Source organism: Mus pahari, chromosome 6 (genome assembly GCF_900095145.1).
Source record: "Mus pahari chromosome 6, PAHARI_EIJ_v1.1, whole genome shotgun sequence".
Classification (NCBI taxonomy): Eukaryota; Metazoa; Chordata; class Mammalia; order Rodentia; family Muridae; genus Mus; species Mus pahari.
This window is the reverse complement of record NC_034595.1, coordinates 83,623,027-83,638,563: the sequence shown is the minus strand read 5'-3', so window position 1 is coordinate 83,638,563 and position 15,537 is coordinate 83,623,027. Positions and strand designations below refer to the sequence as shown.

The window sequence follows — 15,537 nt, the reverse complement described above, 5'->3', positions numbered from 1 at the left end:
AGAGGAAGTGAAAGTTGGGTGAATCATCTCAAGGAAGATGAACAAAGGGGCACAGTACCTGGTTTGAGATGCTGGCCACGGCTGCTGCTGGAATATTGGCAATTGCAGATGAAGTGGGTATCAGGCTGGCATTTGTGCTTGAAGCTACAGGATTGAGAGGATTAAGAGATGTTAAATGTAATTAGATGTAAATGGCTTAAGGATATGGAAAATAACCTGTTTTAACTGAACACATTGGCAAGGAGACAAAGAATCCTGGGTAAAGAGGCAATGCTGGAAGCCGAGAGATGGCTCAGGTCTTAAAAAGAGTTCAGGCTGCTCTTCCAGAAAACCTGGGTTCAAGTTCTAGCACCCATATGATGACTCAAAATCGCATGTAACTCCAGGCCCTCCTGGCCTCTGTGGTACCAGGCATACATATGATACACAGACATAAAAGGAACAAAACATCATATACATAAAATCCATTAACAATTTTTTAAAAAAGCAAACACTTGTTTTGCATGCAATACCACAGTGGGGCTTGATTACAAACAAAACACTGGAGGATTTGTTTCAATTTGAGTCTATGGAAAGTCCTAGAAGGATGCATCACAGCTCACACTGACACACCACAGCAGTAAAGTCAGCACTAAGCCAAACCACCCGGGTCGTCTCCAGAAGCTGAAAGCTGACTCCCCGCAAGTGACCAGCAGAGCTCTGGGGAGCCCTGTGTGGTGGTACGAGTTATGGCCATTCGCCCGAATTATGTCTCTCCTGAGGGACATACTTACATTGAGAGAAATAAAGCTAGTTCCCCTCAAAGACTCAGAAGATAATAAATCTCATCTGGTCAGGTAAAAATGTATTCTATCAAACAACTTCTTAGAATGTGTTCAACTTTTACATCTTTTTGTAAAACATAGTCTATCAGGTTCTAAGCCCAAACTTCAGTGATTAGCAAATACAACAGGGCTTTGCCCAGGTAGACAGGGTGGTAGTCAGTATTACCAGACACCTGTTCTGAACTCTTCTCTCTCACTTATGACAGACATAGAAACATGGTTCCTGCTGCAGCCACCCACCAGAAGGACCAAACTGAACAGCACAAAGTTCTCCAGGGAAAAGGCAGCAAGAAAACCTCCACTAAGAACAGAATTCGGGGAAAATGAATTAGGAAGCATGCAGGGCAAACCAGAACCAGGTTCTGGAGGGACAGTTACTGCTCCTGCCGCAAGCTCAGCCCGCTGAAGAGCTTGAGCCAGAGAAGTGTGTTCAGTCCAGTTGATAATCCCAGTGGTCAAAAATCAACTGGATCTCCTAGCTCCTCCCCTAGGGTCCTTTCCTCAGTCTCTGGCTGAACTGAGAACCTGGTCTCCTGAAATCTACAGTGTTCTGCACCAGGGCTACAACAGGGCTCTTATTGGCTTCTTTCCTAAACACAAGTAAATGAAATGCATTTGCTTCCCATCAATAGTCACTGCTATAGTTTACTCCATTCACTTTCCTAAGAGGAAGCATCAAACAGCAGTACAGCATAGGTAACTCCTAAGCAATTTTCATCATTTTGTGGGAAAAGACTTTCTGGTAGTTCCAGGATATAAGCAATGTGTTTTCCTAGGCAGGCCTGAAACAGAACAGACTGAACAAAAATGACATCCAGTGGGAGCAGAGCTATCTTTCTCATTCCCAGACCGACTTCCCTTTCCTTTGGTTGTGGCTTGAGTTTCTTTTCTCCTCCTGCCCAGCAATCTCTTAATTATCAACACTAGACACCTGCAGACTCAAGTATACCTGGTCTATACACATGGGGGAGATGTGCTCTGGCAAAGGGGTTTCAGAAATGTAAAAATCAGCCAAGCATGGTACTCTGAGACTGTGGAAAAGGAGGATTAGTTCAAGGCCAGCTTCATAATCATAGTGAATTCAAGGCCAGTGTGGGCTTCATGAGATCTAAACTCCCCAAACCAACAAAAAAATAAAAGAAATTTAATAACCCTAAATCAAAAAAGTAAGTGGTATATTTTAGGTTCATATAACTACCACTGAACCCAAGCTAATTTACCTAAAAACGTAAACCTCTATATGTAACCTCTATATGCTTTACCCTATAAAGAACTATGATTAAGAAGTTAGGAATAGGGGCTGGTGAGATGGCTCAGTGCATAAGAGCACCCGACTGCTCTTCCGAAGGTCCAGAGTTCAAATCCCAGAAACCACATGGTGGCTCACAACCATCCGTAACAAGATCTGACGCCCTCTTCTGGAGTGTCTGAAGACAGCTACAGTGTACTTACATATAATAAATAAATCTTTAAAGAAAAAAAAAAGTTAGGAATAAAAAATTGCTAATCATCCTACAGACATATATTAAAGTGCACGTGTAATAAAAGCAACAATGCTCTTCATGATAATGCACCCTTTCTTCAGAGGACTTAGGGAATTCTTACTCCCTCACAGTTTGTGTTTTCTACCCTTTCCACCAGACTCTAAGCTCTACAAGGACATACCTTGCTATTTTATTATGTCCAGTATCTAGCAAAGTGCCTGACATATAAAAGATGAGGCGTAGCCAGGCACTCAAGAGATAGGCTGACCTCTGAGCCTGAGGCCGGCCTGGTCTACTGAGCCAGACAGCCAGAGCTACACAGAGAAACCCTGTCTCGAAAAACCAAACCATCCAACCAAACAAGAAAGATGAGGCTTAACAACTACTTGTGAGAGTCAGTTTTGCACAGACTAGGCACGAGAAACAAAGTCTTTTTGTCTGTCAGAGGCTGACAGTCAGGTTACCTACTCTTAAGAGAGCTACACATTCTCAGCATGTAACCAAAATACTTAATAAAAACTCAATCAAGTCCTAGCCATTGGGACCTAGCAGAAAATGCATATCTAGGCTGCCAGTGTGGGTCACTGGCTCATTCATTCATTTGTCAAACACATACTGTTTACTAAGTGCAAGTTCTATTACATGGGCGTGGCCTGTATCACTGTACTTAAAAATGTAAGAGGGATAAAAGACCCCTGCACTCAAGAAGCTTAGTAATAAATCAAAGTAATTTCTCCCAAACAAGGATTGGTGAGGTGATCCAGTGGATAAAGTTACCTGCTACCAAACCGGAGGACCTGACGTCAACCCCAGAACCCACACAGTAGGAGAGAACTCACCCAACTGCCAAATGTATGCTGGGGCATGTGCTCATACATGCTTCATGCACAGACATGAACAATTAAGTGATGAAGTAGAGATTTACATCAGCAGTGGATAGAGTCTGAACAGAGCTATGTGATAATGGATTAGAGATAGAGAAACCAGTAAAGATTCATGTATTTAACCTAAAATATATATGTGTACTTAACACAGGTTAGAGCACACACATATATTTCTTACTCTGTTAACAGAATATCTAAAAGAAATGACACCTGGGCTAGAGAGATGGCTTAGAGGTTAAGAGCACTGACTACTCTTCCAGAGGTCCTGAGTTCAATTCCCAGCAACCACGTGGTGGCTCACAACCATGTGTAATAGGACCTGAAGACCTCTTCTGATGTGTCTAAAGACAGCTACAGTGTACTCATATATATAAATAAATAAATCTTTTAAAAAAAAAAAGACACCTGATACCATAGTTGCAATGTGCCCATAACTTGTTTTGTTTTTTTATTAGTAGTATTGCATGTGTAGGTGTTGTGGTTTGAAAAAGATTGGACCCCACAGGCTCATTTGTGTGTGTTTGCACATGTGTGCCAAGGTGTAAGTATGGCGATAAGAGGATGACTTGTGGGAGGGAGTTGGTACTTCCTTTCCACTGGAGATTGAGCTCAGATTGTATAGCTCCCATGACCGACAAGTAATTTTACCCACTGAGCCATCCTGTCAGCTTCATCGCTTTTTCTAAAAATTATATTTATTTATTCATTTATGTGTTTTCACACATTTATTTTCTTTCTTAAAAGTTACATTTAGGCTGGAGAGATGACTCAGGGGTTAAGGGCACTGGCTCCTCTTCCAGAGGTACCAAGTTCAATTCCCAGCAACCACATGGTGGCTCACAGCCACTGATAATGGGATCTGATGCTCTCCTCTGGCATGCAGACATACATGCAGATACAGTACTCATAGACATAAAAATAAATAAATCTTTTTTTAAAAGGTGTTGCTCTAAAACAGTTCCATTCATTGGTGTATTTGTATGTTATTTGATACAAAGGCCCCCTCCTCCCACCGTGTATCCTGGGGACCAGATCAAGCACCTTTACCCAGATCACCCTGATAACCCCCACAGCTTGGTCTCTAATACCATTCTTTTCAGTAAGAGAAACTAAGACTCTTCAGAGAAATGGCTCATCAGGACTCGATAATATACAAGATGTCTTAGAGCACCTCATGTCAGATACTAAAGAGTTTAAAAAAACAAAATACCCAAAACCAAAAGAAGGGTCAGTAGTGGTATTAATGTAAGAAGGTGCCAGCCAGGCAGTGGTGGTATGTGTCTTTTTTTTTTTTTTTNGAGACAGGGTTTCTCTGTGTAGCCCTGGCTGTCCTGGAACTCATTCTGTAGACCAGGCTGGCCTTGAACTCAGAAATCCACCTGCCTCTGCCTCCCAAATGCTGGGATTAAAGGCGTGCGCCACCACCGCCCGGCGGTGGTATGTGTCTTAATCCCAGCATTTAGGAGGTAGAGATAGGCATAGTTTAAGGCTATCGTGGTCTATACAGAGTGAGTTCTAGGACAGCTATGGCGACACAGGAAAATCCTGCCTAAAAAAAAAACAAAAAGAAAAAATGTAAAAAGACATCAGACTCAACTAAATGTGTTTTCCTGTGACCACATGGGATAGCAAATAAAGCTGCTCTGGATTAAAATTCAAAGTATAAAATAAATGTCTATGAGTCCAGAAACAAATGATCTTTATAATAAAGAAAGTGATGGGAGAGAAACGGATGGCCATAAAAGGGGCAGAAAACCTTTCACATGGATGTAACTTCTAGACCAGGTGTGGTGGATCACACCTATAATCCCAGCACTTGGGAGGGTCAGGAGTCAAGGTCAGCCAGGGCTACAAGGTAAAAGTCTGTCTCAAGCACCACACACACACACCCCCCACAATGGAAAGACAAATTAGAAAGTAACTTTTCAGTGAAGATACCTGACAAGCATGCCTTGAGCCAATTGGTCAGGGTTAATTCCAAGTGTCCTAAGTGATGTGGGGAGAATGTGCATTTGATATGAGGTGGTATTTTACCTCTGTGACCCCTTGAGAAACCTGTAATTCCAGTCTAGTCATGAATAAACCATCAGATAAGTTCTATCGGAGGGGCATCCCCAAAGCCACCACCAGATCATCATAAATCAGAAACGTCAGAGCAGAAAGTCTATAGGAACCTAGGGAGAGAGGACCATTAGATGTAAGATACATCTTACGCTTGACTAAGTTACCTCCTTAACTGATAATAGTTTCCAATGTTAGTTCATTAATCATACCAAATGCAGCATATTCAGATGCTAAGTGTAGGGAAAACTGTAGGGTGTACACATTAGCTGATAATTATGTAATCTTGTAAAGCCCTTCATTTTGTAAATAGTCATGCAATAACCACTCCAATTCCCAGAGCTAAGTAACTTTTTATTTTTCTGGATTCTTACTCTCCTCCCCCTATGAGCCTCTAGTACAGGTAGCTCTGGGAGATGTTAAGCCATATCTTGTTAATTCTTTTCAGTCCTCTTCTTCCTTCTTTACTGCCCTGTAAATGCCCAAGCTGTAAGCCGACCTTCGCTCTGGTTCTTGTTTTAGGGCCTCTGCACAGTTCTTTTCCTGGATGGAGTCTGTGCTATTGCTGAGTTGTTCACCCCCTCCACCCACCTATCTTTCTCTCTTCTACCTTGCAGTACAAATTCTTTGAGGACCATGTACACCCTGCCCAATTGTTCTGTCAAACTAAGAATAAACTAACAAGAAAGTCTGCTAGGGCTGGAGAGAGCGCTCAGTAAGTAAGAGCACATCCTACCGTTCAGATGACCTTAGGTTCCCAGTAAGTATTCTGGGCAGCTCCTGCCTGTAACTCCAGTCCAGGAAATCCAACGCCCTCTCCTGGCCTCTATGGCATCTGCACTCACATGTACATACCCACACTCACCTACAAAAGTTTTAAAAGGGGCCAGAAAAATGGCTCAGCACTTAGCTACAAGCACTAAACACTAGCAGTTACTACTAATAGAAAAACAAAGGAAACCAGGTTAACAGGTTCAAAAGAAAAAAATTATCCTCAACACATGACAAGTAAGGACAGTAGTTAATGAAAGGCAAACAAGGGAAGAGAAGTGTCAAATTCAAGACAAAACTACAAAAGAATAGAGAATTTATACCTCAGGACCCGTACTCTTCCTTCATGACCTATGTGTATCCCTAAACAGGGATATAGCTAAGAGGGACCTGGTACCTCACTGCTTGTAGCTGATCCCCAAAACCTATTATCTCAGAAAAACACTGAAAATAAAATGAAAGTTAGAAATGGTACTGTGTGCTACTTCCAGATGGGCACAAAGGCTGTTAGGAGGCTCCTCCTATGTTGGGCCCACAGGTTCAAGGTGAGCCTAGACCATGTCCTTAAGTTTTGTTCCTCTTGGGTTGCTCCTGTTAGAGAGAAAGAAAACAGGGAGGAGCCAGCAAGAGGAGACTCTGAAACCCTAGGTAAAGGTAGGTTAGACCTAGGTCTTAAGAACAAAGTGGGAGGCTGGAGGGATGACTCAGAGGTTAAGGGCACTCACTGATTTCCTAGAGGATCTGAGTTTTATTCCTGCCATCCATGTTGGGCAGATCACAAAGGTTGTAACCCAGGCTACCTCTGGTTCCTGTAAGCACCAGCATATATACATACACAAATAAAATTAATCCTAAGAAAACAAAAACAAGCCGGGCGTGGTGGCGCACGCCTTTAATCCCAGCACTNGGGAGGCAGAGGCAGGCGGATTTCTGAGTTCGAGGCCAGCCTGGTCTACAGAGTGAGTTCCAGGACAGCCAGGGCTATACAGAGAAATCCTGTCTCTAAAAAAAAGAAAAGAAAAGAAAAACAAAAGCAAAAAACAAAAACCCAAAAGTGGCCTAGAGCTGTTACTACAGAATCAAACAAGTCCCAAATCAATGAACTGAAAACAGTTAAAACTAAAAACCTTTTTCATCAGCAAGATTCCTCTCTATAGATAGAGGTTGTGGTGACCACATTCATCCCTCTAGAACTTTTGCTGGTTTTCTGAACAGGGTTCCTCTGTGTAGTTTTAGCAGTTTTGGAACTCACTCTGTACACCAGGCTCACTTCAAACTCAAGAGATCCGCCTGCCTCTGCCTCCCGAGTGCTGGGACTAAAGGCATAAGTCATCACCCGCATAGTTTATTTTATGCGGAATGAAATGTAACAAGCTGTAAAATAAACAAACAACAACAACAACAGAAGCAGTGAGAAGAGGAGATGTCAGGTAGGCGGCCACTGCTCTCCACTCTAGAGCAGTGGATTCGGGAGAGTAGGTAAGGAAACATCACACTGCCCTTCCACCTACTCATCCTGATTAAAAAAGTCCAACCTTATCAGAGAATAACTCAGGGAAGTTCACCCTGAATAGAAGTAAAAATGAACTTCTTTTTTCTTCACACATGCTAGGCAAGCACTCTGCCACTTACCTACACCCGCGCCCCCGATAGTGAGAGCATTTTTGAGCAAAAGAAATACTCTCACCAAGTAGTAGTGAATGGGATGGGTGTCACAAAGCCACCAGCCGAAAAGCAGTCACATCGCACATTCCACTGACAATTCACATGGAAGCTAGCCAAATTCTGACTCAAGGAGTCGCCAACTTCCACGTGAAGATGCCACTGAGGACAGACTAGTACAAAACCAAGAGAAGCTTTCTAGGTATCAGCATGCAAGAGAAGGCTTCACTTCTAGTAAGCAGCTCGCATTCAAAGACTAAGCTACTTGCAACCACACTGCATAGATTTGCCTAACACAAAAAGCATGCACAAACGCATGCTGTTCCCTTTACTTTAGACGGTGCTCCTGTATCATCCAGTTTGGTTGGATATACGGGCAATTAAAAAGAAAAAAGATAAAAGTTAAATAACAAACACACAACCATGCCTATTTACCTTGAATGGGATAAGAATAATGTGCTGAGCTTGGCTGGCTTGTGGTTAACCCTGTAGTGCAGGTAAGAACACTGTGTTGACTTGGAGATGGAGTCTGAATTAAACCACTTTCAGGTTTCATACCTGGCCACAGTGCACCTGAATCAGATGATAAAGTGGACCAATTACAAACAACACACAGGGCTGAGGAGCACGGCTATGCTTTAAATACCAACTGGTAGGTTTCAAGTCGCAGTCTTAGATTTGCTTGTAGGAGAAAATTACTGATTCGCCCACTTATAACTCAAGCAAATATTTTCAAAGAGTTAAAGGAAGGGGCCATAGGAACAAAAACTGCTAAATCCCCAACAGTAGCACAGATGTTCCTTTATCTCAATGGTTGGAGCAACTGACCAGTATTCAGAAAAGAGTACACCAAACTGGCGTACTTGTCAGAACTACTGATGTCAATGTACAATTCACATCGTCAAGTTCAGAGATAGCCTATATAACTTAAAACTCACTTACACAAAGAGTAAACAAGTTCTCTAAATGGTTTAGTACACTTTTCTTAATCTGATTATTTTATAAACTTTGTTTCCTATATTAGGAAAGACACACCTGCTTTTAAAACAATAAAAAAACATTACATAGGCCCCAGATGTGGTTCAGTTGGGAAAAGCTTGCTTCACATATATAAAGCCCTGGTTTCAATCCTACCACATAGAGTGGACATGGTGGTGAATGCCAATAACCTCAGCATTCAAGAAGTAAAGGCAGATCCTGACTACCTAGCAACTTTAAGGATATCCTCATCTATATGAGATCATGTCTCCAAAAATAAAATAAAAACTATATATCAAGGCTGTCTACACTTTATAGCATCACACTGTATAAAACAAAAACAAAATGACATGTAAGGAAAAAAGTTATACATGATTCTATCATCCAAACATAACAACTATTACTGGATCACGGAAGTTCAGCCACACTTCTCAGGGAGTCCTTACTCCATCGCTCTGCCTGACTCTTTGAGATAGGGTCTCTTGCTGAACATGGAGCGAGCCTGACAGCCAGCAAGTGATGCTCCTTGCTTCTATGCCCCAGCTCTAGTGCTGGGGTTACAGGCGCACACACCGCCACACCTAGTTTTTCTACCTGGTCCTAGGGTCTAACCTCAGACCCTGAGGCCTGAGAAGCGAGCACTGACACAGACGAACCAGCTCTAAGGGCCACTATTTTATTTTTAATTTACATATAAAAGGTAAGAATCGGTGCTATGATTTTTGGTGGTTTGGCATTATATATATATTTTTAAGCATATTACAGTAACTCCCATATTTACTGTTCACAAACTGATTATATTTCCCAAGTAGGTTTAGACCCTAAAGCCTTAAGAGTTGTGAACATGTTTATTAATACACAGTATTAAAGCAACATCTCATCAACACGAATGCATCAAGTAAGAATTTCCCGTTAGCCTTACTACTTACTATGTGACTATCCAAGACCAAGTTTTACCATGTGGACCAGTGCTCTTGAGTAATGAGATTAGAGGTATGAGCCGTCATGCCAGGGCAGAAACTCAAATACATAGTTTTTTTCTTTTTTTTATGAGGAAAGGATGAATAAAAGACAATATGAAAGTTGCCTCTAGCATCGTTGTCTTTTAGGTATGTAAATATATTTCTTTAAAGGTACCCTATATGTAACTCCATATATTCAGAAATATGAATTCTATAGGACCTTTGCACAGAGCAAATGAGGAAACCAAACGGTATTTTTGTTTTCTGTTTTTTTTTTTTGGCGGGGGGGGTTCGAGACAGGGTTTCTCTGTGTAGCCCTGGCTGTCCTGGAACTCACTTTGTAGACCAGGCTGTCCTCGAACTCAGAAATCTGCCTGCCTCTGTCTCCTGAATGCCAGGATTAAAGGTGTGCACCACCACGCCCAGCGTGTTTTTTTTTTTTTTTAAATATACTGTGTCTGTGTGTGTGTGTGTTGTGAAAAGATATGAAGGTCAGAGAACAGCTTCTCTCCTTCTACCATGTAGGATCCAGTTATCAAACTCAGGTCATCACCCTTGCCAGCCGGCACCTTTACCGGCTCAGCCATCTCAGCAGCATTTCTTTATTCCTTTATGCATTCATTTTTTTATTTTCTTAAAAAGATTTATTTTTTTATTATATATAAGCTCACTGTGAGCCACCATGTTTTTGCTGGGATTTGAACTCAGGACCTCTGGAGGAGCAGTCAGTGCTCTTAACCGCTGAGCCATCTCTCCAGCCCTCACTTACTTTTTGAACCAGGGTCTAACTACATAGCCCAGGATGCCCCTGCCTCTGCCTCCCAAGGGACAGAGCTACATCTGTACATTATCTCATCTATTTTTAAAACATCAAATTTTTTTTGTATATACACGTGTAGGTTTTTTAAATTAACTTTTTAGTTAGCATACGAAGTAATGGGTTCCACTGTGGTACTTTCAAGTATGTGTCATACTTTGTGCTGATTCATGCCCCCAATGCACGGGCACACGCGCACATACACACACACACACACACACACACACACACACACACACACACCTCCTTGCCCCACAGCCCACTCTGCCTGGCATTTCACTGATAGGTCTTTTGACTTTCTCATCACATGCACACACTCCATCACCTACTCTTTTCCCCTTCCATGACTTTCTGGTTACAAGAGCCCTCTCTGCTTATACACAATTTAAACTAGGTTCCACATACAAGAAAATATTTGGTGTTTGCGATTGGCTTGTTTTGCTTAACATATTTTTTCTTAAATGTCATGATTTCATATTTCTGGGATTTGTTTGTTTTTGTTATTTTAGACCTTGAACTCCTTCCTGACCCTCTTGCCTCTATTTCAGAATGCCACCACACCTGGTTGCAATCCTGTTGACAGACAAGGCTGGTTCCATTTCCTTACTACTGTGAATAGTGAAGTAATAACCACGGTTATCCAAGTACCCATATGGTAGCTGACTTAGTGTCCTTCAAACATAAACCCAACATGGTACAGCAGGGCCACACGTATTGGGGTACATTGTGTGAAGATGTGTCTCTATATTCAATTGTTAATTCTGTACCGCAATGGCCTATTACTGGTCTCATTATTTTGTAAATATTCATTTTTCCTTACCTACCTAAGGCATTTTAGAATTGACTTTAATAAAGAGCTGTCGGCCAATAGCTGGGCAGGAAAAGGAAAGAGGAACTTCCAGGTAAACAGAAGGATTGTAGAAGAACTGAGAGGCAGGAGATTTGCCAGTGGACAGAGAGGTGAACGGATGGACCAGAGTGGAAAAGAGAGGTAGAACTGGCCAAGTGGTGAGTTAGTCAGGAGACTCCCCAAGAAAAGGCCTAAACTTTAAAATATTAATAAGCGCCCATGTCATTACTTATAATGCTGCTGGTGGGTCCAAGATAGCCCCGCTATGCACAGAATAGTTCAATTTAACTTTTTTGAAAAACCTCCACAATTTCTATACAAATTTACATTCCCAATGACCATGGATATTTTTAAGAATATAAATTATAGGGCTGGAGAGCTGAGGCCTGGTTAGAGAATATACTGCCCACGCAGAGGATTTGAGCTTAGCTCTTAGCTTCTACACTGTATAGACCACAGCTGTCTGCAGTTCCAGTGCCAGGGCATCTAACACCTCTGGCCTCTATAGGCACTGTTCTTAAGAGTACACACATCCTTGTAGGTCCTTCTGCACATCATTAGAAAGTAAAAAAATAAATACGAGACGATAAATGATAACAGCTACTGAGTTTTCCATTTTATGGACAGACTACAGTCTAACAAGGGCTTTTCTAATCCCCATGTCTATGTTTCTATGTTCCTGCTACTATAAATAATGCTTCAATAAGCATCTCAGGGAACAATTCTTTGTAGCTCCAATTAGTCCCACAGGATAAGTTTGTAGAACTGAATCTGCTGTGGGAAATGGAACAAACTCTAACATGCATCCTAAGTCTCCCACCTCATAGCAAAGATCATCAGAAGAACCGGGTCAGTGCTAGGTCCAAGCAGACCGTGTGAGCCTCTAGAGCAGGAGTACATCACTAACAACTTCCCTATCTTTCTTTTAGTTCACCCCATATTTTTAAAAGCTGACACTTTTTTATTTCAGGCTGAACAATGAGACAAAAATGTGGGAGAATTTAACAGATCACGGCTTAAATGAAATCCTAAGCATTTACTAGTCTTAATGGGACAATGACCTGACCAACTCCAAGTTGCTGAAGTGGGACAAATGCTACTACTAACTGCTAAGGTCTGCTTTAAGGATAACAAGAGGCAATAAGATAAAATGTCAAATCCTACTATAACCTATTACTTGATACAATAAACATTTAAAAGTATAATTATAATGAAAGTTTATTCATTTAGGGTTTTTGCAGACTTTTTTGTTTGTTTGCTTTGAGTCAGGGTTTTATGTAGCCCAGGCTGACCTCAAACTCATGGCAATATTCCTGCTTCCCTTTCTCAAGTATTGTTAATTACAGAAGTGAGCTGGATATACTTATAACTATATTTTCCAAAGTCTGTTATAGCTGGAGTATAGTAACAGACCTAGTTAACCTGAAAACAGAACTAAGATAACAACAAGACACTAAAATTCTGACTCCAAGAGAGTTTTATTAATCTAAGTGAACATATGAAAGCAGTTCTTACTTAAATGAGTGTTGCACTCACGTGTACGCACCCTCTCAAATGCGACATGCGCACGTGTGGGTGGCACAATGAGCCTTTGTGGAGCAGTTCTCTCCTTGCACCTGTCTAGGAGTTCTAGGGGTTGAACTCAGGTTGTCAGACTGGCACTTCAAGTGCCTTTACCTGCTGTTACCCTGCTGGTCCCAAGTAAATGACTGTTAAAGACACCGTGGCACATGCCTGCTATCTATCCCAGCATCTGAGAAGTGGAGGCAGGAGGATTAGGAGTTAAAGGCCAATTAAAATATATACAGAATTCAAAGCCAGCCTGATCCAAAAGACAGAACGTAAGGCCTGTGAGGGAGCTTAGCCAGTAGAGAGAGGCACTTGATGCAGGCCTGATGGGTGTTTGGTTTTCCTGACCCCACAAGGTGGCAGCACAGAACTGCCTCTCACACTTACGCCTGCCCTCAGTTACAGGCACATAAACTTAACAAAATTGAAACAAAACAGATACAATAACCTTAAGAAATATTACAAACAGGGCCAGTGGTTGAGAGTCCTTTGCTAGTCAATCATTAGGACCTGAGTTTGCATCCTAGCACCCATGTAACAACCTAGGCATGGTTCAGTCCTACCTGGTCTCAGGGCTATACTGTGTGGAGACAGGGAGACTGCTGCGCTTTGCTGACTGCCAGCCTACCCCAAAACTCAGAAGCCAGGTTCAGGAAAGACTCTACCTCAAAGGAATGAGACAGAGTGACAGGGGAGGTTACTTCATAACCTCCTTTTGCCTGCACCTGCACACACAACACACACACACACACACACCCATACAACACATACTCAGACACATACACACACACTCAAATATATTACAAACATATCCTATAACTTCTCTGGAAAAATGGAAGAAAATATATCTATCATATACACTGTCCCTAACCTAAATCTGTTATCAGTAAGTCTCACATACTACTTACTGAAACACAATGAACCATGCCTTGGGGTGAGAGAGGCTCCAGGAAAAAAGGCAGAGGACTTTTACCTCAGGTACATTTTGTTTCCTGGACTGTTCTTAGCCGTGATTTCATACCTCCTGCGTTAAACACTTACATTCAATTTATAAGACATATTTATTCTTGTTGGATGTCAGAATATAGCTACTGAACCCAATCTGGTCAGTATACCCTGAATCTAGTATGGCCTTCCCAGATATAATCTATAGTATGTGCCAGGCAATTGTGTTTCAACTGCTTTGTTCTCAGAAAGTCCTGGGAAAGGGCAGCTCTGTTAATATTAGTATACACGTATTGGTGTTTATTTACATGTTTTCATGACCGTATTTCTCTGAACCTAGCCTTCCTTGGATCATTGCTTTGTTACACTGGTGTATGAAAGTTCACTGAAACTAAAGTATGATTGTCTACAGCATCGGACTGTGTCTGTCCCATTCTTTCAGGTCCTCTGATCCCAGGTCCAGCAGAGATCTGTGTATGTAATCTGTGTGCTTACTTATTACAAAAATTCAAAATTACCAATCACTGTTTTTAATACAATACTTTCTCAAAGTTCTCAGCAGAGTTCTATTTACATAATTTCCTTTTTTAATGTGAGAGAAATGTGATGACTATAAAGGGCACTGTTAGAAAAGACACAAGGAGCACCTTGTGAGGTGTTTTATTAATTGAGTTTGGGGTAAGAAAAAAACCTTTATAATTCAACAACAAATGGGATGAATTATGCAGCGTGTTAGAGAGCTTGGGCTGGCTGATCACAGATTTTGATCAGAACGAGAGTGAAGAGAATAACCGCTGTACAACCGCTAGCCTGTCATGGGCCATCTGAGGGAAGCTTAGTGTACTATATGCAATAATAAATAACCGCAAGGCTGGAGAGATGGCTCAGCTGTAAGAGCACTGGCTATTCTTCTAGTGGCCTTGAGTTCAATTCCCAGCACATACATGGGTTTACAACTATCTGTAACTGTAGTCCCGTGGGAAGCAATGCCCTCTTCTGGTGTGCAGATATACATGCAGACAAACACCCATATACATGCAGATATACATGCAAACACCTATATACATGCAGATATACATGCAGATAAACACCCATATACAAAACATACATAAATAGACTTTTCAGAATTATTTTGTATAAAAGAAAAGAGATAACCACTCATAGCTGGGTGAGGTGGGACAAGCCAGGAATCTCCAGAACGTCAGGTAGTCTGCAGCAAGAGGATCATTAGCTTCCGGGAACACAAGGAGACCCTGTTATGAATTATTATCACCTAGGACATATGTGGTGGTACATGCCTGAAATCCCAGCACTTGGGAAGCTGAGGCAACAGGATTTAGAATTAGAGGTCAGCCTAGCTATAAAACACTATCTCAAAAAATGAGAGAAATTAAGTCTTTGGAGTGAGGTGGAGCACATGCTTATGTAGGGTGCAAAGGCCATGTGACAGATCCCCAGACAGCAGCAAAACCAGCAAACATACAAACAACCTCAGTTCTTCTTAGCATTTACCAAGGAGCTTAAGGCGGCTACGGAGCCTAAAAATGAAGCAGCTGTCACTGACACTGGCCAAGTGAACCAATAGAAGTAGGTATGGAGAAACTAAAAGCAGGCAACATCAAAATGCCCAAAATCTGGGTAATAATTTCTCCAGTAGTTAAAAAAAAATCCTTAGCTTGTTTAAATGATGTCTCAAAAATGTAACTTTAACTAAAAAAATTTTTTAAGAT

General features: G+C 41.6%; 1 protein-coding gene across 3 annotated transcripts in view; it reads right to left on the bottom strand.

Annotated features, from left to right (window-relative positions):
* Eya3 (EYA transcriptional coactivator and phosphatase 3) overlaps nt 1–15,537 on the bottom strand; it is an 81,655-nt gene that overhangs the window by 30,406 nt on the left and 35,712 nt on the right. For 2 of the 3 annotated variants that reach the window (XM_029539662.1, XM_029539663.1), the window contains 2 exons: nt 8,122–8,259; nt 59–144 (listed from right to left, as the gene is read on the bottom strand). In XM_029539662.1, the coding sequence (XP_029395522.1) occupies nt 59–144; nt 8,122–8,259 (224 nt within the window). The remainder of the gene's footprint in view (nt 1–58; nt 145–8,121; nt 8,260–15,537) is intronic. The other variant, XM_021199707.2, reaches the window with a different exon arrangement.